This window comes from Thunnus thynnus, chromosome 21, assembly GCF_963924715.1.
Source record: "Thunnus thynnus chromosome 21, fThuThy2.1, whole genome shotgun sequence".
Lineage (NCBI taxonomy): Eukaryota > Metazoa > Chordata > Actinopteri > Scombriformes > Scombridae > Thunnus > Thunnus thynnus.
The window spans coordinates 21013268-21038661 of NC_089537.1; the positions used below are offsets into that span (position 1 = coordinate 21013268).

The 25394-nt window shown below is 42.0% G+C and overlaps 1 protein-coding gene across 7 annotated transcripts in view; it reads left to right on the forward strand.

The window, feature by feature from the left end:
• LOC137173071 (partitioning defective 3 homolog) overlaps nt 1–25394 on the forward strand; it is a 355263-nt gene that overhangs the window by 103056 nt on the left and 226813 nt on the right. For all 7 annotated transcript variants that reach the window (XM_067577768.1, XM_067577762.1, XM_067577765.1 and 4 more), the window contains exon 3: nt 18156–18330. In XM_067577768.1, coding sequence (XP_067433869.1) covers nt 18156–18330 — 175 coding nt within the window. The remainder of the gene's footprint in view (nt 1–18155; nt 18331–25394) is intronic.

Sequence of the window (25394 nt, forward strand, 5' to 3'; positions counted from 1 at the left end):
ATTCGATCAATAGCCCTCATTAGGCCATCATATAGTTAAGCTGTATGTAGGGGCCTCTAGTTGGAATGAATAATTTACAGCCCACAGAGGAAAATGGGAAGGCTGGCCCAGTTCACTGCTGTCGGATGTCACCTACCAGTTGGAAGAAATGAGAATACAGTCATTTGCATGGCATAAAGAGTTTCTGTCATAAAATGTTAACACTGAACATTCAGATATAACCAATATTTATGGGGTTGGCGTTAGCAGCATCCCACTAACTATATACATATATATAAATATATATGGCATCAAAATAAAATAAACTACAGTGCCTATGTTTATTGTAAAGAAGGAACGTGTCACCCAGTGCAACGGTGGGACTCATTGATGTGTTATTGGTAGTTTTTAGACCACAGTGGAGCCCTATGGCACAAACGAATTAGCGGTATCATGTTTGTTAAAAATTCAGTTCAGTCTATTGTTGACCATGGGATAAATATAGATACAGATCAGATACATTTCTGTTGCTGAAATCAAACCTTTGACTTTGAGGTAGCAGAAGGTCTTTCTAACCACTAGATGGCACTACTTCACACACCTCTTGTGTAATCACTCGGCCCCAAATCTGTTTTTGTGTGGAACATTGCACCACAAAAGGCTATATTACCCTACAGAATGGAATGTGTTTGAGTTAAAAACCTTGGTCGCACATGTGAAAATGCACCTTGCCTTCAAAGCCCTCCACGAAGATTCGTGCTGCGCAGCCTACTGTAAGATTTCCAGGACACATTTTCAGATCTTGGTCGGCGGTCGTGATTCAGAACAGCAGCGGTTTCTCTTTGTTTTGGTGCTAATGAGCGCCATCACGTGCGCTTAACACATCTTCGCTGAAGGGGGCAATGCTGGGAACCCGAGGCAAGCCAAAACCGCTGGCGCCAGTCCCACACAGCGATAATCTCAACGGGGTGGAGCGTTTGGAGATCAGAGTGCAATACCGCATTCGTCGCTTTTTCCCATGGGACCCTTAAAGCACAGAAAAAAACGAACACGAAACAGCATGCAGGAATCCAATTCTCATTCAGTCTTACTTTATGTTAAGATAATTTCCCAATGGTACTTTACCCACCTAATTCCAAAGTTGGATCCAAAGACCTTACCGAATTTGAATGTCGAGGAAAAGTTATTCTGTATTTCACTGACTTTCCATTTTCACTTATTATCAGCAACCACTGTCTACCTCCCAGTCATTAGGCTAACCAGCAGTAGACTCAATTCCCAGCCGAGTGTCTTAAATCCCCTTCCTGCCATAAGTGGCCATGTTTCCTTCTTCTAATTGCATCCAGCCATTTGGAATCAGACCTGAATGGTTGTCTAGGTGTTAATTGGTTTGAAGGATTGCTAACAGGAGACAAACAGGAGAAAGGTGAATTAGGACGGTGCATGTGGCCCATAAATAGCATAGTGTGGCCTGGGTGCTGTCATGCCTTGTTTAGGGGTGTTCTGGCTTATGTCGTCCATTAGGTGGCCCCGGAGAAAACACACACACAGACACACATACACACACACTTGTACTGCTAAAATCTTGTACAGATTTACAGTTAACTGCTTATCAGATTTTCCAAGGACAGTTGAATGTTTGCATGACTAAAAATGGTACAAATTTCACCCACACAGAGCTAACTTTAAGTAAAGGAAAACTTCTTTCTTTTGCCATCGGCTCTTCACTCATCCATGATCGCCAGAGTCATCCTCTTCCCTAGGCACACAATTAATTCATAAAGTCTTCTATAAAACATGAGTTAGGGGTGGAAACATGGTCACACAGCTCATGGAAAGCTCACATTTGGCTACCTCTGCTTGTATTGCCCATCTCATACTGTAAAAGAAAGATCTCCAGTGCTTCTCTTGCATCCCACCATGACCATTGTAGATACAGGACGAAGGGAATAATGCAATTTAAATAGCCTGCTTAAGATGACTGTGACAGTATATAGATGTTGTCTTTTAGGTAGCAGTACTGTTGAAAACCTCTTGGCAGTGATTGCTGTTAGATTTTCAAAATAGCACGTTATCCTATACTCTTTCTTGGACCTGTGCATAGTCCACAGCTTTACAAGTATTGACACCACAGCTTGAGCTGAAATAAAACCTTCTCTTACAAAGACCTCAGTGTCAAAACATAGACTAACCCAGTGCAGTGCCTGTTCTATGACTCCTCCAACAAACCTCAATCCAAGGAACGTTCTTTAGAGTACTCGTCTCAAGAAGCTCAGTGTTTGAAATACCAGCATGGAAAACTGAACAAAGTAAACTTTGGCCTTCTGAGCATCTGTTTAACAGCTTTCTTTTAATGTCTTCAGAAAGATTTCTTTCTCAAAAACCCTGTTCACTTTAGCTTCAACAGTATGGACAGGCTTTACATGCACTTATAATTTGTCAGGAATCTCCTTTTTAACAAGTGTCACGAGGTGTCAAAGGCTGCTGTTTTCCTGCTGAGAAATCTGCTGATTCTGCTCCTTGAAAGCTGCAGCTTACATATCTTCTGAAGGGGGAGATTATGCTCTTGGGAGGGTTTTTTGTTGCACCTCAAGACACTGCTGCCGTAACTGTATGCCAAGGCCTATTTTCTACGCAGATCAGCTGTCCACCTGCTAGAAGAGCTGACATTTTGGCTCCTGCTGCATGCCTCATTTTTCAGAGGAGCCTTTGAGAGAGGCTGAGGGGATTTGCAGCTGTGTACAGCAGAGAGGAAGCTGGATCTCCAGCTGGTGTTGGCATGGTGGGACGACAGAGCAGGCTAGTGTCACTCTGGCCAGCAAAATGTGCCTGTGTCGTGGAAGGATGGAGTGTGAATGAATATCTCTCTTTCTTTCTGTGTCAAGCTCTTTCTATGTCTGCACATGTATTTGTTTCATTTTTTATCTTTGATGTACTTTCACACCTTCCTGGATTTCTCAACTCTCTCAAGGTGTGTTCAGAACTGACAGTAAAAGTCATAATCTGACCTGATCAAGAAAATGTTGATCGATTTCTACCAGCTACTGTAGATTTCAAATCACATCTTTTCATTTTCAGTGTAAATTCTTTACCATTAGATCATTTATGCCAGCTGTTGCATAAAGTGTATGTGCTCTAAACCTGTGTAACCAGCCTTTGCAATGGAGAGGTGCTTGTTATCTTATTGTCCATTAATATAAGTCAATAATGACCCTTAAAGATATCAAAAAGGCTGTCATACTGAAAAGCTTTCATTCTTCATGTAGTAGAGAGTGAAGCTGACCTTCTGTAGGTATGCTGGTATTCTATGACCAATCATTGTGATGCTTGTAGCACTATATGCAGCTGTTAACCTGCCAAAAATGCAAATATTATTGTATGACATCTTCATCCAGCAGATATTCAATTTTAGATTAAGATTAAAAGAAACTAAAAAAAACAACTGACTACCACCTATTCTCTGACACATAATGATAACATGATAAATAATGATGACATAAACCCTATCACAAGTCAACATATTCTTAATTTAAGCCCTATCCTGAAGCTTTAGGCTAAACCTTAAAACGCTCTCGCTTAAAATGTCTAGAAGTAAAAGATTCTCACAGGTTCAGAAGTATAGAACCCCATAAAAACACACCAACACACACTTCCAATCACTTTCTTACACCCTAGCTCTGGTCGGTTACTCTGTGTCAGCCACTAGGTGCTTTCGCCATGTCAGTCTAATAGCACTGCAAATTAACTGTAAGGCTTCAGTGGAGAAGCTCATTTATCGCTCCATATTCAGATGATGAACTTTGCCTGGACTAGCAGCAAAAAAGAAAAAAACTGCAAACCCCTCGAGATATTGCGATAATAAGTGAAGGTAATGTGAAGGAGGGCTGCGGTAAAGGTTGGGTTTTGAAAGAAAGAGAGAAAGAGTGAATAGAGGGAGATGAAGGTTGTAACTGGCAGAGACAACAAAGCAGAGGATGAAAGAAAACAGTATGAAGAGATAGAGAGGAAGATGACGTTTGGACAGACAAAAGTCAGGAATATGAGTGTTAGTTCTCAGGTTGTGGACTAGAGAGAGGTGCAGAACCTCTCCTCTCCAACCCCCTGACAGCAACTGACAGCACGATCCACCGACTGATTTACATTCATGCCACCATGTGCGAGCCGGCACCGAGCTCTCAGCCATCTTGTGAAGTGCAGATCTTTATTTTACCTCTCCATCTATCTCTCTTTATCTCCCTCTTCATCCCACGGCTGAAAATCTCTTTGGTGTTTTGTATAACCCTCTGGGTGAGTACTAACAGTTGGATGTTTTTCTCTGTATGCAGGAAGTTCTGCCAAAGTTATGCGTTGTGTATCAGAATGAATTTTGCCTCCAGGCTGATACTCTCACAACTATTTGATGAGTCTTAAACTCAAGGCAAAGTCTTGACGGGTAGTATCCGCAATGACCTTACTGACAATATTTGCATCAGTTGAGTAACTTCCTGTAATTATGGTGCCTTTCAATCTGTGCTGTTGACTGACAAATGCAGTAACATGCCACTAATAAATTATGAGAGATCTCTGTTGCTAAAACATTACAACACAGTAACTGCAAAGTGGAGGTTGACTGATATGAACGCAGGTCAAAACAAGCCTCCAAGCACTGATGCACACACACCAATAGTGTACATACTTATTCACATACTGTAGGCACAACCAGGTAGACACTCAGACATCTGTGTGTCTGGGGCATGGCGCATGGCTTTAATTTGTAGAGAAAAGACGAGACAGCAGTAAACAGTCGCTGTGGTCTGCCCTACGGCCTGGACTTGTCATCAACACTGCCAATTAAGCGTTGATTAGGAGGTGGAGCCCAATCCTCAACAGCTAACTGCTGTCTGCCAAGACCCCAACATCACCCCGTTCACCCCTTACCCGCCCTCATATCACATGCCCTGGAAAATACACCACCACAAACCTCCATGAACCTCTGAGTCACTCAGGATAACCGTAAATCCAACCACTTATACTGTAACTCTGTTCCTAAAAAGTTTTTTGAAAAATCAAAGAGATTATTAGATTATCAAGACAAGTTTGGTCATAATCAGCATTTATTTGAAGTCAAGGGTTATAACCTGTCAGAGTGGTGAGATCATTTCTCTGTTCTTCAGTATACTTTTGAAAGTATTTTTGATTGTGTCATTGGTTTTATTTGATTACTAAAATGTACAATAAAACTCTGCAGTAGTTATAATCATTGGGGGTAAAAACACATTAGAGCCTAATGAATCATTTCCATTGTGGTGCCTCAGTATACAACAAACATCACAAACAGATGTCTTTTTATTTGTCCCAACTAAAAGTCCACAACCCAAAGATTACTATCATGGAAGACTAAAGAAACCAGAAAATATTCACATTTAAGAAGTTGGAAACAGAGAAACAATTATCAAAATAGTTGGTAATTATATCATTTATTTTGAATAGCTCTAAGTGTCTTTAATCAGTGACAAGTAGTTCTCTAGCACAACTCTAGCAATAAGTCTTATGTAAGCAACATCTTGCTTACATATAAATTGGTTGTACAAATTAGTTGACCCTCTGCTAAACTTAAGCCAAAAAAAAGATTAAATGTTTGTACATGGATGGAGTTTTAAAATTGATGCCATCATTAAATAAGGTCCTCTAGTATCATGATAACATCAAGAAATTCCATTTCTTCAGTCATTTAAATCTTGTAAGTAGTTATTTTGCTTTGGAAACAACTTAATTGCATTACAGTTTATTAAAACAGTTTAAAAAGAGATTCTGGAATTTAACCGTAGATTAAATTACTTGTCTGAATATCATAAATGTAGTTCATCGGTCTGAAGACATCCTCCTCACTCCACTACCATCTCACTTCTCCTCACACCTCAAAACCTTTCATCTACCTCACCCTCCTCGAATCAGAGTGCTCTCTGTTAGGCTATGGGCCTCTGATTTCCCCCCTCCAGTCTTCAACCTCCAGACCAGCTCAACCCAGATCAGCGCTCTGCTCAGCCCAGCACAGCTTCTCAAGGTTGGGCCAAGGAGAAACTGCAGAAAGGCAACTCTTGCCATCTGTTTTATTTGGAACCTGACCCATGTCTGACCATGCAGTCAGGTACAGAAGAAGACAGGTTACACTACACCTACATATGACCATGTTTAGACCTTGATGGTGAAGGAGAAGAAAGTTATTCCTCCCTTGCCAACGTAATGGCTGCATTGTTTTCTCATGTTGTGGGCATGCCACTTGTTTTCACAGCTGATAGCTCTGATAAGTGTGAGAAATATTGAGGCCGACTTTGCCTGGCATGGTTATGTTGTTTGTTTTCACTGAGGTCAGCTTGGGCACTGATGGGTGCTTGAGAAAATGACCCAACTCTCCCAAAACCTCAGCACCAGTAATAATACCCCATATCCTCAACCAATTAGTCTTCCCCCGCATATCTGACAGTCACAGAGTTTTCCTTTCAAACATAAATATTGTTCCTCCCTCACCAGGAGCCCCAGTCATGGGAACCCTCTGGCCTCCATGCAATGTCAACGTCCCTTCCCAAGGTCGCGAGTCGAGTCAAACTAACCAGTCCCTCACCTCTCACTAACTAACTGGCTAACCCACTAGCTGTGACATCTTCATCTATCACAGCCTTGATAAGGGGTATCTTTAATTACACCCTCCCCTCCAACAGTGGATCTGTATCTTTTTTCTCTCTCCCTCTAAAAGACTACCATCCATCCATCCATTCTTTAAGATCCCTCCCAGGAAAGACTATAGCATGTCACTGTCCCAATGCTCGGGACTCAGTAAGTCGATCCAACAGGAAATCAATAGCAGGGCCTAATGCTGAATAATTGAGGTTACGGGAGTTCAGCAGCACTCCCCAGACATACACCCCCACCCTGTCCTGTAACCTCCCATTATGCACAGGGTGGGGCGCACTGTGTCCTCACGTCCCTTCTCCTTTCCCACTCAGTCTTACAGATACATTTATTTTATTTGCTGACTGTTTGAATGCCGCAGCGCTTTCTCATTTAATTGCTCTTTAGAGGTTACTAGTAGCTATTCAGTCATGGATTTATCATTCGTTAGAAAGAAAGTTCATCCGGTTAATCTAAAAATACAGATCAACACAGACTGCTGGCCTGCCAAGACAGATTCCTGTGATATCTCTTGAGAGATGTACTGTAGACGTGGAAAAAACTGTACTTTGAGAAAGATCTGAATGTGTATAAAACCTGGTTTTCATTTGATGTAGCTTTACATCTACTGTAAGAGTGATACCAAAACATTGTGTTACGACATTTCTTTGCCTTCCACTGCCAGAGAATGTACAAGTGGAGAGAAAACAGCAGACAGTACAGTCACTTGCAAGGTACTTGGAGTGTCGCATGCACTAGAGGGCACAAGCTGCCTTGCTAAGACACCAATATCCAGTGTTGGAAAGAACAGACAGGGTGAGCTGAGAGGTGGGCCTCTGTTCAAAGGGGTGGTATGAGACTGAACAGAGAGGAATAATTTCACCTTTGTGATGAAGGGCTAACAAAATGGAACCCATTTACTCAAGGTTTCAAGGGCATGTGATTTGTGAAATGGCTGTACTGTCACGGTTGTCCAAGTTGTAGCAAATGCTGAGATTTGTGTTGATTTCAGTCTTAGCTCTCAACGTTTTGTCTGACAGTGTTGATGTAACAGCCAAAGTCTGTCAGTATCAGTTTATTTTTGACAAATAGCATGCCGAACTTCTCAGTCTCTGAAAAGAGCCAATCTGAGAAGTAGTCACCTCTGACACACAGAAATAGACTGAAAGACTAACTGCGGGAGTCCAACATTCACCAGCCCCCCCCCACCCACCCCCACACACACACACTGCAGCTACGGCAGCTCTACTGATAAGCTGTGTTTGGTGTGTTTCTACATCTCTTTTTTTCTTTTCAAACTTCACACTTACATAGCTTCTAGTTCTCTTGTCTACTTCTTCAAGCAGCTTCTTTCAGGCTCCATGGTGCTAGTCAGTCTGCACATGAGCGCCAGCTGCACGCAAAACACACACACTTCTCCACAGCCAGAACCTTAGCACCATAGAGGTGCTGAGCTCTGTGAAGCGCTGCACTTGGCCACAGCCCATGGCAGCCACAGAAACAGCATGGAGAGTAAGAAGCAGCAGAAAAACACACTCAATATCTCAGTAGCCTGCATCCTTGTTATTCAGTCTGAAGCTTCAGTGCTAAGTTTTCTTGCCCTTCAGATGGCACCATCCTGCCTTCAATATGCCCTGATGCCATAGGCTTAAAGTTTCTACTCTTACAGAACCCTTCACACCACCATGAATGACTGATTCGTGGATGTATATACACACACAAACAAATATACTATCAATAACATGACACATTTAAAAATACGTTCATAAATATGTAAAATCAGGCCATTATTAGTAAAAAATATAGTACAAAGCAACAGTTAAGGAAGATGAAAAAAGAGTGTCATTAACGCCTACATCTGTCTGAAGAGTTATGCACAATGTGAGAAGAATCCACACTCACGCACACACACACACATACACGCACTTGTACTGGTGTTTTGTCTGTCAGTTTGTGCTTGTCGAGTGCACTGCTGTAATTGCTCTCTTCTAGTCTAACACACTCACAAAGCAAGGCCAGAATGTTTCCTCATGGGCACAAAGCCATTTCTTTGTCGTCTTCTCGTGTGAGTCAGTGAGTGTGTGAGCGAGGGTGTGTTTCTTTTCACATTTTGTGTGTTTAGCCACCTACAGATACACACATAAGGACAAGCACCCTCTCTCCCTGCTTGTCCTCCCTTCATTTCCTCTCCCTCTAGGCTAAGACCACTCAGGCCTGCAGATGGCAGATAATGACAGTGCTGTCCCCACTGGCTAGTTGTGTGTTTCTGCGCGTGTGTGACTCTATGTGTGTATTGCGGGAGGGGTGTTCAGCTCCACTTGGCCATCTCCTGGCCAACGCTGGCTGACTAGGTGACTGGGTCAATGGTTGGCTTACTGACTGACTGGCAGAACATTTTACTGGCTAATACTGTGTATCAGTGGTATACCAGTGGATGATATACTAGCTAATACACTAACTGAATGGGTGGTTGACTGTCTTAGTGGCTGACTGAATGACTAATCAATTTACTAACTTCTGATAGGCTGGCAGAATGATCGACTGACTAGATAAATGGCTCAGTAGCTTGGAATTTGTTGACTTACTCATTGGCTGACTGAATGGCTAACCTACTTACCAACTGGTTAGCATGTTGCCCAGCAACTCACCTGACAGACTGATTGGGAAGCTGATTGGCTTAGTAGTCTAACACTAGCAGCTGTTCAGCTCAAAGATAGGTTGGGGTACAGTAACAAGACAAGACTTTGTGTGTGTGTGTGTGTTTTAAGGACCTCAGGTGTTCTAGTGCCCTTTCCCTTCAGCCTGCGCCTGCTTGTATCACTGCGTCGGCTCGTTGGAATAGGTACAGTATTAGTCTCCACAGGTGCCCTGTCCAGCTGATCTCACTGTATGTGTGTGTACTCGGCAGTAATTTTAGCAGTAACATGACTACGCAGCAACACTAGTTTGTTCTTTTCAGCCAGCATGACGTTTCCTGCAGAACACTGCTGTTGAAATGTAGTTGTATATAAAGGTAATTTCTAGGAGACAGGGTTGAATAAAGCCACAACACTTTGTCTGAGCCACATTTTAACACAAAGACTGTTTTAATTCCTGACAGAAGATAATTTATGTCCAATTGGTGAATTCACTACTACTTGTTGATAAGGAATGCAAATTAAAACTTGTAAAATCGACTTTATACATGAATATCTTGTAATTAAATTGTCATAATTGACTTATGACTTATGAGTTGAATGCAGTTCAGGGCAACGTATAATAAATTAAAATGATGAATTTATTGCCAATGATCTGCCATCAGGTGTTGCTTTCAGTAGTCAAACAGACTGAGGTATTTGTTTTGAAGTCTATTCTGCCTAAGTTCAAAGTGCTCCTCTTTGCATGTTAAGTAGTCTGTGCACACACATACAGCCTCTGTTGTTGGTCCACAGCCTCGGGCTATCAGGCACCTCACCCGGGGCCATCCCAGGTGACAGGGCAAAGGCCACCCAGGAGGGAGACCAACACCCTCATTTGGCAACAATATATGCACATCAGAGCCAGACAGTCAATTTTAATCTTTTGTGTTACATTGGAATTGTTGATTCATACCTGTTGTTTGACAGTTGTTGCCTTAATCTGATATGAGATTGGAGAGAGTTGTTGTGGGTACAGCACCTTGGGTTCTTGCAGGGTTGCAGCTAATTCTGATTTACATTATATTGTTGAATAATCTGCTAATTACTTTCTTGATTAATCAATTAATGGTGTTGAGTAGTGAAAAAAGTCCATCACAATTTAATTCAATCATTAGAACAGTTATATTAGAGTAACAAATTTATTTTCTGTCAAGTAACTAATTGATTCATTAATTAACTGTTTCAACTCACATTTTTATTACTGTCAAGTCAGATCTTTTCCAGTGCGGCTGCAGTGGAGTCTTAGCAGCTTTCTGACATATCAGCGTTAGATGTGAGCTTGTGGTGTCATCCTCTGAGAATCAAAGAGAAAGAGCTTTTCTCCAGATCTTTTCACCAACGCCCTGAGACAGATAATACTTTAGCAATTAGCGCCAGCGTGTTTGAGACGACAATCTTAAAGCTTAAATTCTCCTGGTTAATGATTGGGTCTGGCCTTGTTAAAGGTATGAAATACCTGATTTCCATCCGCCTTGACTACAGAGGATGTATGGCCTTGTCAAGGATACGGCCCTCCTCCCTCTCTGTCTGCACCTCATTCCCTCCATCTCTTTCCACCAGGGAGGCCTGAAATGTTTGAAGCTTTCCCTTTTTTCTTTTGCCCCCCCTCTCTCTCTGTGCTGAGGTCCCTGGATGTGGAGTTTTTAATTACTCTCTCCTGGCTTTGTGCATAACCAATGAAAGATTGAAGGGCACTTCCCTCTGAAAGGCACTGTTAGAATATGGGTTTTTCTAATGCCATCGCTTTGGGAGAGGAATACTAATACACAAACTGTGACTTTTTGTGCTTTTGTGTGTATCTGCAGTTTGTGTGTGTGTGTGTGTGTGTGTGCCGCTCACGTACTCATATCTGCGTGTGTGTATTTGCGAGTGCGGCCCCTAGACAGACTGTCTGGCTGTTGTTTTGCATGTGAATCAGGGCTGGGGAGGAAAGAAAGGCATTATTAGATTGGTTGAGCAGGGTGGTGGGGCGGGCTGGATAAAGACTGGGGGAACAGCTAGCTTCATTGCATTGATTAGATTTCTTTAAGACCAGTTTGAGGGTGCGACACCTCAAGGTGCCTCCAACTACTCTGTTTAGACAGCAAAATGGATATGGGGTGGCATGAAAATCAATAGAGGATATCATAAACAAACTGTATTGGGCACAGCTTGTGCTTTCTGAGCATTCAGCTTACAAGCGCAACGTCCTTCAAAGCAACCAAAAAAAGTAAAGTGCGTGCAACTTAAAAACATGTTTCAGACTACATGTGTGCAAGTTGTGGCACAAAATGAAGTGAAATTAGACAGAATCTAAAAATGAATACATTTACACCTAGACTGGAATAGGATAATTAATATGATTACATTTAAAAATGTAGACATGTTGATGGAACAAGATTAATTCAGCATTATTTCATGTGTCCGCTCAGTGTTAATTAGTGACAGGTGATTGAGGGTAATTTAGCCATCGGTGTCATAAGATGCTCATCTTGTTTCTTGCTTATTGAGACCCTCTCTAATTGCTTTCATGAATATGTCATCATTTTTCCATTCATCGCTCCTTCCTTTTTTTGTTCCTTTCACTCAAAGTTGCAGACAACAAAGGTTTTTTGTGTGCCATCATAAAAAAAAAAAGTGTTATTTATTTCCCAGGGCTGAATAGGGTTGAATTGTACTTATGACCACGGGTTATAAGGTATTAATATACACAGCAGAATGGGATGGGGGCGTAGTAGGAATTTTCCCTTCTGTCAGCACTGCGTAGGTAGCGCTCGTACAGGGCGCCCTAATATGTGTGAATTCATTTCCCCTAACGCAGGAGGAAAACTTCAAAGGCAGGGACGAGAACTTGGCCGAGTGGATTTGAAAGGGATGAGTCTCTAATCTGGTTAAACTTTGCTTGCTCTGTATATTTTCTCACTGCCTCTTCGCCAATTCTTTCTCCAACACCCCTCCCACTTTGTGTTTTTTTTTTTTCTTCCAGCGGTGAATCTACCTTGTGAGCTGTTTTGCTTTAAAAAGTGAAAGAAATGATGACTTAATGTTTCAGTGAGAACAGCAGCGTAAACCAATCTCGGGACTTGCGTATGCTTGTTTGGGGATTATATTAAGCCTGTCATCTTCCTGCTCGCCGGCATATAAACTTCCCCCTCCTATCTCCTTCCCACCGCCCTCTCCCGATGCCCTCGCACACCATCGCCGTTATAAACTGGAGGATGTATTCCATGTGTCGCAGCATCTTTACGCATTACATTTCCTTTGCGGTGTGTGTCATCATTTCAGGTCTTGCCTTAGCAAGCCTCCAGGGCGCTCTTCCCTTGCATCAACCCCATGTGACAGCACCTGAAATATGCATATGTTTCTGAAGCACTGCGGGGTGCCATTTGAGGGTTATTTGGAATGCTAGTGATGGCAGGCCAGAGTGCTCAAGACCTATTCTCTGAATATTTGATGGTCTTAATGAGCAGGAAAAATACAGGACTAAGCACTTTGTTGGTTTGCTCAACTCACGGCGTGTGAGGAATAATGGACGGGAGGAAAGGATGAAATATTGAAAACTGTGTGATAACGCTACAGTGAGAGGAGGCAGGCTTATCCATTGTGATGTTGCCTAAGGTCATGAAAAAGTAAAGGTCACATACTCTTAGATGAGTGCAATAAGGGAAATGAAAAGACCCTGTGCCGGTACTACAGTGGAGCACGCCATATCAGGGTCGCATTGAGATGATCTGTTTGCATACAGACAATCAAAAATCCTACTATTTGATGGATGATCGAAGGATCCATGACTGATAGATGGAGAGTGTTGAAGGGGGTGCAATGCATGGATGGACAGATGGATGGATAGATGGCTGGTGTGGAGATGAAAGATGGTGGCTCATGGCTATTACTCAACAAGTTTAGAGTCCTTGGAGTTTCTGGTGGAGTAAGTGGCTTTCACAGTTTCCACCGCTACTGTACCTGTAATAACTTTGCGCCCCCGGTGCCCTTGCAATAAAATGATGATAAATGATAGGGAGGGGAGATGAAACCTGGTTTATATTTGTGTGTGTGAGGGTAAGTGTGTGTGTTTGTGTTTTCTGGGAGAGACGGTATATATGAAAGTTATTTCAGCTATTGCATAATTTGACAGAACCTTATACGCTATACCAATTAATACAGTGACCAGTGTCATTCTTTCCTTTTTTTTTTCATCTTAAAACCACAAAAACAACACACACTGCACACACACACAGAAGACAAAAGTAGGAAGGAGATAGAGGTGGTAAACTCAACTCAATAATTTCCTGTTCTTTAATTTATTATCACTGCTTATTAGTCGCACATTGAATTTTAGTCGTTGGATGGGAGGGCAAAAGAAAAATTGTGACAGACAAATGAATAAATATTTATATTGCCTCCAAGGGGTGACTTTTTGTGCAGCAATAAATATTCACAGCAGTTGGCAGGCTGGCGCGACTTTGGATGTGCTCTTTAATTGAAGGTGTGGATTGAGCAGACAGGTTTCCCGCGGGTTGACTCATGTCAGCCGTCCCTTCCACTCGGCTGTGAAAAAGCTGTCGTGGCAGATATGGATTAGCGTCAGAGCATCACAGCGCAGGTATTACATGCCTCCGGTGGCACTGCCAGCGCTGCCCGTGACTACTAATAACCTCTGTTGTATTGCGTCTTCGAGGCGCCGCTCGGCGAACGCTCAGGACGGCTGTTTTGTGCCGGTGCCAATCCTGATGCCCAGGCTTCCTGGCAGATCAGAGGTTTCCGGAGGTGGAGGGGTGTGTGTTTGGTGGAGGAGGTCGGTGTATCGGAGGAGAGAGGAAAGAGATGGAGAGAGGTTGTCAAAACAGCTCCTCATCCCCTCCTCGGCTGCTTCCTCTCCATCTCTTCTTCTACTCCACCCTTGCTGCCAAAAGCCGGAAGGAGATCAAAGGAGGCCAACATGAAAGGCATCCCTGAGATTTCTGTTTTTCCGCGCCCTGTCTCTCTGCTCTCACTGTTACAGATATGGAAATGCTGAATCCCAAATACAAAAACTGCAGAGAATGCCCAGCCTCTCTCTCTCTCTTTCCTTCTACTTCTTCTCTTCTCCTCCACCACCTCGTCTTAGCCCTTCATCATCATCTCCCTCCATCCTCTGCTCTTGCCTCTCTCTCCAAGCAGCCCTCAGGCTCCCAGGTAGATAGCGGTTGATTGGCAGCTGCTGTGACAGTCAGTGGAACCGGCTGAGAGTGGATGAGTGTCAGCCTTGCTCCAGGGGCTTAAGGCAGCAGCAATGTTGTAGCTCCCTGCTGAAGAGAGAGAGGCCCATGAAATAAGACTCAGAGTCAGTTCTTCTCTTTTTCTCGCTTCTCTCAACTGAAGCAGGTAGGAGCTAAATAGGTTTTTCAAATCGCCCCAGAGTTTATCCTGAGACTGCAAAGTGGAAAATTTCTTCAACTCACATCCTGTCATATGCTCTCCTTCTTTCATTCCTCACCTTTGGTTTTGATATGACTATGTTTTTTGGTTTTGGGTTTTGATGTAACTATGTTTTATTGTAGGTTGCAGCATCTTGTTTTTCAGGGGCTCTTTAAAATTCTTTTTTCACTGCCTCCCTCCCTCTCTACCTCTTATCCACTCCGAATCCTCATCTGTCACGCCACTTGACAATTAGCCATGCCGTTCCCGTCTGTGCATCGCTAAAAAACTTTTTCCTCCTTTTGAAAAACTTCTGAATACAACTCGACGCCCGCTGTACAGCAGCCACGGGGGGAAATGTGAGGAGGGAGGAAAAAAAAAAAAAAGAAACGTGAAATCGTCTCAGTTTTAAAGTGGCTGTGACCAATTCCCAGACGGAGAGAAAGCGTTTGTGTGATGGCTTTTTCTGCGTTGCCGCTTGAGCTGTCTAGTCAACAGCAAGAGTTGCGTCAGTTCTCCCTCTGGCCAAGAGTGCCCCCTTCTCCACGGCACAGGCAGAGGACAGGATGATGACTGAAAAAGCGTGGAGAGAGCCGAGAGAAAGAGGGGGATTTTGGGGGGTACTTTTCAAAATCTTGCAACCCATACCTCCTCCAAATACTCTGCAGATGTGTACTTATGATAAGGGTGTAAGTTAAACAAGGAGGTTTATGTCCTTTCTAACTCCTTGTTCAATCTCTGTTTCATGTTTTGGTCACGGTTTAAATGATTCAGAGTGGCAATCTGTAACTGGACCTGGTAGATAAACACACTTGTTTGGTATCCAGAAAATGGTAAATTATACTCATGGTAGACTGATACTAATATGATATGCATCAGTGCTAAAACTCGATATGAAATGATGAAATTATAAGCCTGCTACTTTGCATTTAAAACCTTTTTAATCAAACCTGCATGTCAGGTACAACTTTTTTACTTTTTAAGATTAGTGTGTAGAGACAGTGAGAGAAAACAGGAGGAGGCAGGAGGAGAGATGTAGAAAAAGTAAAGTTAAAGTAGAAACTGTGTTTTACTACGTGGAAATGGGAAACCAGATTGTCATTATCATACAGTTGGCAAATATGATGTTGGGATTTTAATAATATCCTCTTAAAAATCCTAAAGCAATGGCGTACTTTCCATTTGGATTAATAAGTTGGATAACAGGTAGTCTGCTGTCTCAGCCAGCAGCTTATAATAAGGTCCTCAGATTTCTGCCCAGTGGAACTTTTCATGTCTCTTTGGGTTTAGGGGCCAAACAAGCACTTTCAAGAACCCATAAATATTGAATGCAGAATAAATGCAAGCCCATTTGATTATGAAATGGAGAGTGTGTGGATGGGTTTAGCTGTACATGTCAGATACCCACAGAGTACTCTGGAGCGTCTGGTGAAAGGAGGCAAGGCATAGCAAAGTGGACCTAATTAGAGGGATTTGGAATGTATTTAAAAATGAATCACGCTTCGCCGCGACACCAACAACAGTATTCACCACTTCTCTAAATGGGCAGCTGGCAGGCAGAGGGCTTGTCGGGTTGCTAAATACCCCCAGCAACATATGAATGGGAGGCCTGATTACTTTGTCACTAATGATTCATTGGCTCACACATACACTCAGGCAGTGTAAATACTTCTGGGAACAGCCCTTCACTCTTGTCTGTGTTCACAGCCACTTCTTTGCATAGCTGTGCTTGTCATCATTATCACAACAGAAATGCTTAGCCAGATATCAGAATATAAGGTATTAAAAAACAAACAGATGACCCAACTTGCATTAAAAACAGCACTTGATTTAAGGAAATACTCTAGTCAAACTGATCAATATTTATCATTTTGTATGTAAGTATGTTTTTAACACACACATTTACACATTTCCCAATAAGCAAACCTCCAGCAAATTACCTCCTCAAACTGCCTGATTTCTAATATTAAAGCCTTCTTATTTTGTGCCATCAGGTCTCTCTCCTTTCTGATTGCCTCTCTGGAGCACTGAGCATATTTGCGATAAACCCTTACAACCTGAGGAATGTAATTTCAAAATCGGAATAGAGTGTGATTAGAGTGAAACGGGTGATGCCTTCAGTGATAGTGTACGTCGCACACATGTTATCCGTATGCGAGGAAACATCTTAGGAGGGGAGAAAAAAAAAACAAAAAAAAAAAAAACGCAGTCAGCTTTAATTGTGCAAAGCCAGCGTGAGAGATGTCGCCGTGAATTACGGCAACAGTAAACCACATGGGCATACTCACAGAAAGGCATAAATTCAGACGCAGATACACAAACACATACACACTTAAGCATCATCCTCTGCATATGAATTAAATCACAAAGAAGAGCAGGGGCTTCTAAACTTGTTTATATGCAGATTTCCCTGCATCGGGGTGATGAAAAACACCAAATACATGGAAAAACACTTGTGCTATTTTTACCTTCAGACATATACGATACACAAAAGCTGTTTGCTCCCAACGGCGACTAATGCTTTCTTTGTTGGCTGCTCTCTCCACATCCATGGCCTTCCATTAAATAGATTTGCAGTTAGCACAAAAACATAAAGGAGCTCATCTCAAGTCTGTAATATACATACTGTTGTTCTGTATACGGTATGGTGTGTAGCAGGTTGCTGCTGTATGATTTCTGTGTCTGGATAGAATGAGAGGTTAATCTTCTTGTGAGAGGTTTAGAAACAGGTTGTGCTGGCAATGAAAACCACTTGGCACCGCTTCCTCCACTTCATCACCACAGGTTGTATGCTTTCATTGCTCGCTCTCTCTCTTTTTTTCCCATGTACAGTATGTTTCAGTCCAGTCTCTTAAAGAAAATCCTTGACTCGTACGTGGTCAATCAACATTGGCTGATCTCAAGAGGAAACAGTCTAGTGAGAGTCTAGTGTTTCTCTCGCACCATAACTCACACTGTCATCTCACTCTCTCTCTCTCTCTCTCTCTCTCGTTAAGTGGGTGAGTTGGCTGGAGTGATGAGCAGTGTGTGTTAGACTCAGATAATTACGGGATGCTGCGGGGAGTTCTCCCTGTCTGGCCTGGGAAATGTGGCAACGTATCACCTTTGTGGGGATGGAGCAGCTGCACGCTGTGGGAGCCAAACCTGGCAACCCGGAACTCCCCGCTCTACATGACTGCAGATGTTGCAAGATTAGACTGTAGAGAGAGTGAGAGTGTATGTGAGGGTGTGTTACTACAACACTTGAAACATGATTGAGTGATTAGGGCTGATACTTTATGCATATTATTGCACAGATATCCTACCTGTTTATAAGTTGCATGTATTTGCCTGTATGGACACAAATTCCTACACCCACAAAAAGAACCCTATACACTGTAGATACTGACAGATCAATACAGTACAAAACAGTCTCTTTATTCCCCAAAACACACACACTAATAGCCACACGCTTGTTTTTCCTTCTCTTTCCAGCTGGTAGCAGTATATGAAGAGCAGGATCCTCATAATGGAGGTGACGGTACGAGTGCCAGCTCCACAGGCACGCAGAGTCCTGAACCCTTTGCCAGCGAGCTGAGTTCAGCATCAGCCTTCCAGCCCTACCAGTCCAACAGTGAGATCGAGGTCACCCCATCCTCCTTGCGATCTAGTAAGTGCAATGACAATGTTAGCATGAAATTACAGTATGTCAGCATTAAACAAAAGCACTCAACAGAAAAACAAAGCTATCATATATCAAGAATAAAAATCTCCATCAAAAGCTCATTCCTACAACTTAACTTTTTATATTACTGCTAGGATTATGTCAGCAAGACAAAGTTAACACTACCACTACGACATCCATACTCCTAACAAAAAATTCGAAAAACTCAAATAAAGCAAGGCAGTGTTATAAAAACAAAAACTTGCAACTTCAGTGAGTAATTAACCGTAGCTCGACTAGCACCTTAAGGCCTGTGTTCTGCTCTTTTAAAGAATGAATATGTAATCTATGCCACCAACACAACTTCAGATTGCAAGCCTTTAAATGGGAAGGACATGAAAGCTGACATCTGGAAGCTAAAGTGGCTTAGAAAGCAAAGCATAACACAAAGAACTGAAAGCAAACCACAGTCTGGACTGATGCTGATATTAAGCTAAATTACATTAAAAAAATCGACCAAGTTTTGGCCAAGTTGTATTATTGTTTAGAACCACAATGGCTGCCAAAATGTCAGATAAAAAAAAAAAAAAAAATGCTACAAAGTTAACTTTTTCTACTCAAATCCAAACCATAGAAAACAAACTGGCTGGTGTCAGTTTTACTTGACATGCTTCAGGTGTATTGCATGGAGTCAAGTGTCTGTCAAAACTGTGCAGTGTGTCCAGGGAATGGCAGCGCCGACTTAGACAGACAGGTAGAAACCGAGACAAAGGAAGGAATTGAGACACAGTTGGGTGCTCAGTCATGCATGAGCAGCAGCACACATGCCAGAGCAAGGTGAACATGAACACACACACACACACACACACACACCCGTAAAATGGCACCCACAAGTCAGTGACTCAGCTGTTGCTCATGTCCACATATTCACATCCCATGAAGTGGAACCGGTGAGCTGATGCAGAGCTGTCTTAAACTTCAAAGGACATTTAAGACATGTAAAGCCACAACTCAGATACGGGCATGGACTCACACACACAAATGCACATGAATGAGCAGTAGACTTTACTCTCTTGCCCTAATGTAAAAGCTCATTCCAGTCTTTCTAAACCTGCCTGTTAGACTGTGGAGATTTATAGAAATTGCTCCCAAGAATGGTGCAATGGCAGTCTGAAAGGAAACCAGTAGCACAGTGTGAGAGCAGGTTTGTTTGAAGTTATCTGACCCGCTGTCAGCTTGGTACAAACAAACCCACATTTGAAGCTGTGACTGGGTTTCTGAGGCATGTTAGTCTTTCTCATCCCCCACACAGACAAAAATCTGGCGGTGCTGAATACCAGCTTCTAAAACTGTCTGTGTGCAGTGGAAAGATTAAAGATTATGATTGATTAAAAACATTGTCCTTCAATCGGACAAACTAGGTTCAAGGCTCTGTATTGTTAGGCCTCTGCCATGTTAAAGTGTCCTAAAACAAGGCAGTGAATCACTGGATCAATCCCATCTGGTCTCTACACCAGCCCTTACCTTAAGTTTGTAGGCAGAAAGGATGTTTTGCCTTATTAAGGGCTGCCCTAAACCAGAGTGCAGTGAAAGTGTACAATAGAATCCTTGAACAGCGGATCTATCCCTAAGGGAAACAATGGTGTTAGAAAAAGCAGAAAATGTTATAAATGTTAGGTCTACTAAGGCTACTTGGTAGATATTTTGGTCATGAAAAGCTATAGCTACATGTCCTAACTATGCCTTTTCATGGTGGGTTTAAGATCACAGAATTTACAGCAAAGAAAGTGAAATAAAAGGAAGCACCACTTTGTCCCTATCTAAATGTATCTGATTTGTCTTATAATCATATGCAGCATCAAATAAATAATATACCCTCTGTTTTAAAGCACATGTTGATTGTCTCTGGGATGTAACTTACCAGCTGAATGAGAAAGGCATAAATCAGTGTCCATGAAGTTTCCTGTTCATGGTTGAGAGTATAGCAGTGCATCCCAATAAGTGATGGTCTATAGTGAAGGGCTAGTGAGAAAGGTTCAGTTCAGAAAAGTTCTCCTTTCAGATATTCTGTAGCTGCTCCTGATCTGTGGCCTCCATAAAGGCAGGACAACAAAAAGTATGAGCTTTGGGTTGTCATGGAACCTCGTCAGAACTCATAATTTCAAGTTATTGAAATGTTTGATCTGCAGCCCATATTTGGACTTGAATGTTTTTCATAGAAAAATATCATGCTGCACACTTTTTTGTCATCATCATACAACAATGGAGAGCTTATGCAAGCTCTGTCCTACTCACCCACACAAACACACACTTGTAATGCAGTTCATCGCTGGCCCTGTAAATTGTATGTCTAGCATTCTACAAATATAATGACAAAATTGCTGCGAAGCAGAAGAACTGATTGCCTCTCACACACTGCATCTTACATGGTGATAGGTATATCTATAGCAATTTCTTAGAGATAAAGACAGTGAGAAAGATATGTAGGATTGACAGACTGGGGGCTGGACCTATGAATGATTCAGGCAGTCAGGCAGTTAAGGCCATGCTTTGTTTTGTGGTAGTTTACTCAAGTGCAGTATTACCAACAAAACACAAGTGAGATTGCATTGTTTACAGGGTATGTTTGTTTCCACGGAGACCATATACACTTACACTTCCCCACTTACAAGTTCCTATTTCAACTCCAAAAGTACCTTGAATATACGTGTTGTGAATAAGTATTTTGAAGAGGTAGAGAGACAGTAAGACAGACAGACTGACTGGCAACACATACACACGGACAAGCAGATGAACAAGACAGACAGGCGATAGTCCCTCCAGAGATGCAGATGAGCAAATTACTGGCAGCAATATTGCATATCAGACATCAAAGTGTAGCAGCGGCGCCCTTGGCAGCTGTGCTCTGAGGCAGAGAATTATGGCTATTTAAAATCATCATCTTTTAGAGCCATATTGATTGTTTTTCCCCTCCTACAACTCCCAAAGTCCCAAACTCTCCCTCTCGCTTTCTTTCTGTCCTCCACCCCTCCCTTGCCTCTGCCTTGGGAGCCCATTTTAGATTTCCATGCTAACATGTGCCGTGCAGGTCAAACTGCTAATAATTGGATTGGAGATGAGATGTAAATTACAATAATGAATGTAATTTTCCCGTAATTATATGGATGCCAGAGCTGCCTCTACTCACCGCTACATTCTAATCTTTCAGAAGTAAGAGAAAATATCTGAAACTTTGGGACCATACCACTGGTTCAGCCAAGTAAATCCTTTGTGCTTACAGCTTATATTACTGACAACCAGCTCCCAGCTCATGCAAGTGACGCTGTAATTTTAAATGTGTTTTTCTTACCTTCCTGTCCCTGCACATTGGTTTGAGTTCATAAGTACAAGCACAAGTACAGTACATCTTGCTCAACATAGCTACTGCATCATAATGAAACACATGTCCACACTGGTTTTCATTAAAAAACATTTATATGGAAGATATGTTTAACATGTGAAAATCGTGAGTGGTCTGTGAATCCTTCTTGGTGGTGCATTCAGGTCCTGAAGTGAAGGTCTGATGACTCAACAGGAAATACAAATAATTATCAAACATGAATGCCATAAAATCCTGTTGTAATTTTGTTACCAGTTAGTTCTATTGAATGGTCTAAAAAAATAATTTTGCTGACTTCAGATTGAAAGTTTTTAGCTATGGTTTTAGCTACATGACAGCACATAAATGCACTATTCCTCTACATCCAACTCAGATAGTAAACAAAAAGTAGTTAGCAAAGAGATAGCTCTGCAAAGGAGGAAATGGTACTGAGGCGAGCAGAGTGAGAAAGGGAAAGGGCAAGAAGAGAGAATACTGCTGCTACATCATCAGATCAAGCAGAAGGCCAGCCTCTGGAACAAACAGACAGCAGCTGGTGGTGTAGTTGTAACACGTGCCAAACTATATAATCAACAACAGAGTGTTTTTGCTGCCATGAATGGGCAAGGCAGCAATGCAGCGGATGAACCCACATGTGTGACAAGCCATCCTGATTCCAGTGCTCTGTTGCAAGTGCACAGTAAAGTTGACAAAGTTGTGCATCCCTTCTAGCTAGAATGATTTGATTAGGTTGCTTCACAGAGCAGAGTCCATCCAATCAGTTGGTACACTGGTCATGGCATGGAACTGCACTGACAGAATATATGTCTCCACCATGGAAATGTGTACAATAGTAGGATAAATGATGGTTTTATGATTATTGGTTTATGTTTTATTAAATCATAATTATTGTGAGTCATAAATGTTTTGTTTGTCAAAGAGGAACTTTTATTTGACCCAGGACTTGACTTCATATTACCGACAGTCAGGTTGCTATTTGTCATAGTTTCCCTATGTTTAAACAGTTTGTTGACAGTCTCAGGTATGGACTTAAGCTCCTGGGTGACAGAAATGGTGCAAAACCTCATTAAGGCTGAAGTTAATAGAAGTAAAATATTAGTGGGCAGCTGTGCCAAGTGACAAAATCCACTAATGATGGCTTCACTCCCCTGCCTCCTCCACTTGCAGACAGAGAGGAACAAATTAAAAAGGCCCTCTGGTGTTTATATGGTAAACTAGACTCAGTCACGAGTGTCCAGATCACAGAGTAATGTACACACTGCTGAGGTCACAAGGATAAGATGGTTGTGAGTTGGTGGCCAGTTTAAGCCAGTTTCCTCTGTGTCAAAATGTTCTCAGTGATCAGTGTAAATTAACTTTTACACATACTTACATGTGTGAAAGGGATATTCAACAGATCACAGAAACTCTGTTTTTTTCTACCATTGGTCTTTCTTCCTTGAACTTGACTTTCATGGATGCTACTTTCATGTAGTTGTTCCTTGACTGTGAGGATTTTCATTCCTAGTATTTTTTAAAAACTCAATTGCAGTTGCTGAGGGTGCACAATCAGGAACTGTGAGTGCTATTGACAAAGGTTGAAACTACACTGACATTGATGTGGAGAGGCTCTAAAACACACCACAGAAGATCACAGTGATTGCAGTGATACTTCCATGATTGACCCCCTGCCAACAAATCCGTCTTTGTACAGATCAAACTAAAACATCAACCGATAGCTGGTCATTTTGCTATTTACACTGTGACACCTTCATCAACTTTGAACCCCGGGCTGTCAAGCTATTTTACTAGTGCTCCTGTTCGTAAAGAAAGGTGTGGTGACAAATTGTCCATTTCTCCAGTGACCTGGTCCTGTGGTCCTTGAAGCTCTGCAGTGACAGGGTTGCTGGGAGGCCATTACAGAGATTGGCTTTGGAGGGGGTGGGGGTGGGGAGTGTGGACACCTTCAAACAGGAGGGCCTTCATCTAATCAATTTGGCTTAGTGCTCTGCCAGTGAGGAGGCTCCCTGCTGCCAGCCAAGGCCATATAAAAGTCACTAAAGCAGAGGAGATGCACAATGACACTAGAGATGAAAGGGTATGAAAATTTCATATCATGATTATAGTGACCAAAATTATCACAGTTATCAGTATTATTGTGGTATTGTTAATGTTCAAAAAGTACTGACACACTGAAATGATTTCACCAAGTTTTATATTGAAAACCACAAATAAAATTGGCAGCACTGACATTATGCACTTTTTGGTATGAATAAACATTAAAATAATAACATAGCCAATACTTTCTGTAAACATATGAAAATCAAATGTGCATCAACATTAAAGATGGCACCATGTGGCCATGAGAGGTAACAGCACTTTGCACTGCTGCAAACAGCAATGCCTGTCTTGTCTATTGTATGTAAGTGTTGTATTCTTGTTCTCATTAAGCCGTTGCTTTTCTTTTTTCAACTTTTCTTGTTGTTCAGCAACATACAGGAACTCCTTAGCTGCATTCAGACTGAAAACAGTCCTGTGTAAAACAATACAGGTGGTTGTGTTGGTGTGGGTGTGTTGTTTAAAATGCCAGTGAGACAATGAAATACTATCCAGCAAGTCCAGTTAGAGTAACAGATTATTACATTTAAAGGTTGATCAGAAAAACACTGCACAGTGGTTTGTAATACTCAGACTGGATTTTATAATACTAGAAAGTTATCACGCTGCAGCCCTGTTTACCAGCAGGCACATGTGGAACATGTCTATGTCTGCAGACCTCTGAAAAAAATATGAATTGAACTGCATGAACATCTGTGAGACCACAGCTGTCCTCGGATACAGAACACAGAAAGCATGAATTGGCCTTTGCTCCTCTTAGAAGGCTGAAAAATCTCTGCAGCGTTGTCAGTGCCTTCCACCTTGTTTTCATTGACACAAAACAAACTCATGTTGCATTCTGCGCCTGAGCGCCTGCATCTGGGAGACTGTTGCTAACATTGGCTGATGGTGGACAGTATTAACTGTGAGTATTTCAAAACATGGTGATCAAATTAATGATAATTTAAATTAAACCACCTGGAATTTTACTGTGGTTTATCGTGTTAACTGTTTCATCCCTGCGGACAACACATGCTATAAGTGCAAATAGTTTGTAGTGACCAACATGTAGGTTACAATGGATATAAAATGCCTCACCAAATCTTAAACACTTAAAAAGCACAATTTTGCTCAATTAATACATTAGTTTTGATAGGCACATGCTCTGAGACAGTATTCTTTCAGCTCTTTCTTTCTTTTTAAGATTTTCATGACAGATTTAAGCCCATGAAGTAGACTGTCATCTCATCAAGGGCTGTCCCAGAGGATTTGGGTGACTTCCAAAGGCAGTGATTGCCCATTATAGATAAACTACTAGGTTTAGGTTTGGAACCACATGCCACTAGGTCTGATAGCAGGCACTGATACTTATCTCTCTCATCTGCCCCCTCTCTCTCTGGTCCAGAACTACTTCTTCAATCTCTCACTTCAGCAGTGAGCAGGTGATGCAGTGCGATCTCAGGGCTTTCATATCGGTAGAATCACAGAGTTGATAACAGCGGCAGTGTGCATCTGCTGATTGGTCCTGTCTGATGGTTAACCCATCTCACATCATCCAGTGTCTGTCTGTCTGTCTGTCTGTCTTCCTCTCCCCTTCTCTCTGTCTCTCTGTTCA